This window comes from Corvus brachyrhynchos, unplaced genomic scaffold, assembly GCF_000691975.1.
Source record: "Corvus brachyrhynchos isolate BGI_N302 unplaced genomic scaffold, ASM69197v1 scaffold47, whole genome shotgun sequence".
NCBI lineage: Eukaryota > Metazoa > Chordata > Aves > Passeriformes > Corvidae > Corvus > Corvus brachyrhynchos.
In genome coordinates this window covers 1,545,659-1,546,714 of record NW_008239292.1, presented here as the reverse complement: position 1 = coordinate 1,546,714, position 1,056 = coordinate 1,545,659, and the positions used below count along the sequence as shown (strand labels likewise).

Sequence of the window (1,056 nt, the reverse complement as noted above, 5' to 3'; positions counted from 1 at the left end):
GAGGTGATCTCATGGATCTCGAGGTGATGCCATGGACCATGAGGTGATCCCATGGATCTTGAGGTGATCTCATGGACCATGAGGTGTTCCCATGGATCTCAAGGTATTCCCATGGACCACAAGGTGTTCTCATGGACCATGAGGTGATCTCATGGATCTCGGGGTGATGCCATGGACCATGAGGTGATGCCATGGATCTCGAGGTGCTCCCATGGATCTCAAGATGATCCCATGGATCTCGGGGTGATGCCATGGACCACGAGGTGATGCCATGGATCTTGAGGTGTTTCCATGGATCTCAAGATGATCCCATGGATCTCAAGACGATCCCATGGACCATGCGGTGATCCCATGGATCTCTTGGTGTTCCCATGGATCTCTTGGTGTTCCCATGGACAATGAGGTGTTTGCATGGACCATGAGGTGATCCCATGGATCTCAGGGCGATGCCATGGACCATGGGGTGACGCCATGGATCTCGAGGTGTTCCCATGGATCTCAAGATGATCCCATGGATCTCAAGGTGCTCCCATGGACCATGAGGTGTTCCCTTGGACAATGAGGTGATCCCATGGATCTCAAGGCCTTCTCATGGATCATGACATTTTCCCATGGATCATGAAGTGTTCTCATGGATCTCAACGTGATCCCATGGATCGTGAGGTGTTCCCATGCACCATGAGGTGCTCCCATGGATCTTGAAATGACTCCATGGATCTCGAGGTGATCCCACGGATCATGAGGTGCTGCCATGAACCTTGAGATGCTCCCATGGATCACGAAATGCTGTTATGGCTCTCAAGGTCCCACCACGGATCTCGAGGTGTTCCCACGGATCTCAAGGTGCCCCCACAGACCTCGAGATTCCACAGATGGGGACTGACCTGGTTTCCAGCACCAGGCATCTCCCAGCCACCCACCACACCCTAACCCATGGGATTACACACCCTGGGAAGGTCTCCCACAGGCTCCAGCCAGGCTCTGTCCCACATCCACATCCCAGCCCTCCGGTCCCTGCCGAGCCCCAGCCAGGGCCGTGCCTCACCTCGTGTCCCT

At 54.7% G+C, this 1,056-nt stretch overlaps 1 protein-coding gene across 1 annotated transcript in view; it reads right to left on the bottom strand.

Annotated features, from left to right (window-relative positions):
- The window catches only part of MRPL10 (mitochondrial ribosomal protein L10), a 7,111-nt gene that overhangs the window by 3,092 nt on the left and 2,963 nt on the right, over positions 1-1,056 (bottom strand). Inside the window, exon 2 of the mRNA XM_017740512.1 lies at positions 1,046-1,054. Within this exon, the coding sequence (XP_017596001.1) occupies positions 1,046-1,054 (9 nt within the window). The remainder of the gene's footprint in view (positions 1-1,045; positions 1,055-1,056) is intronic.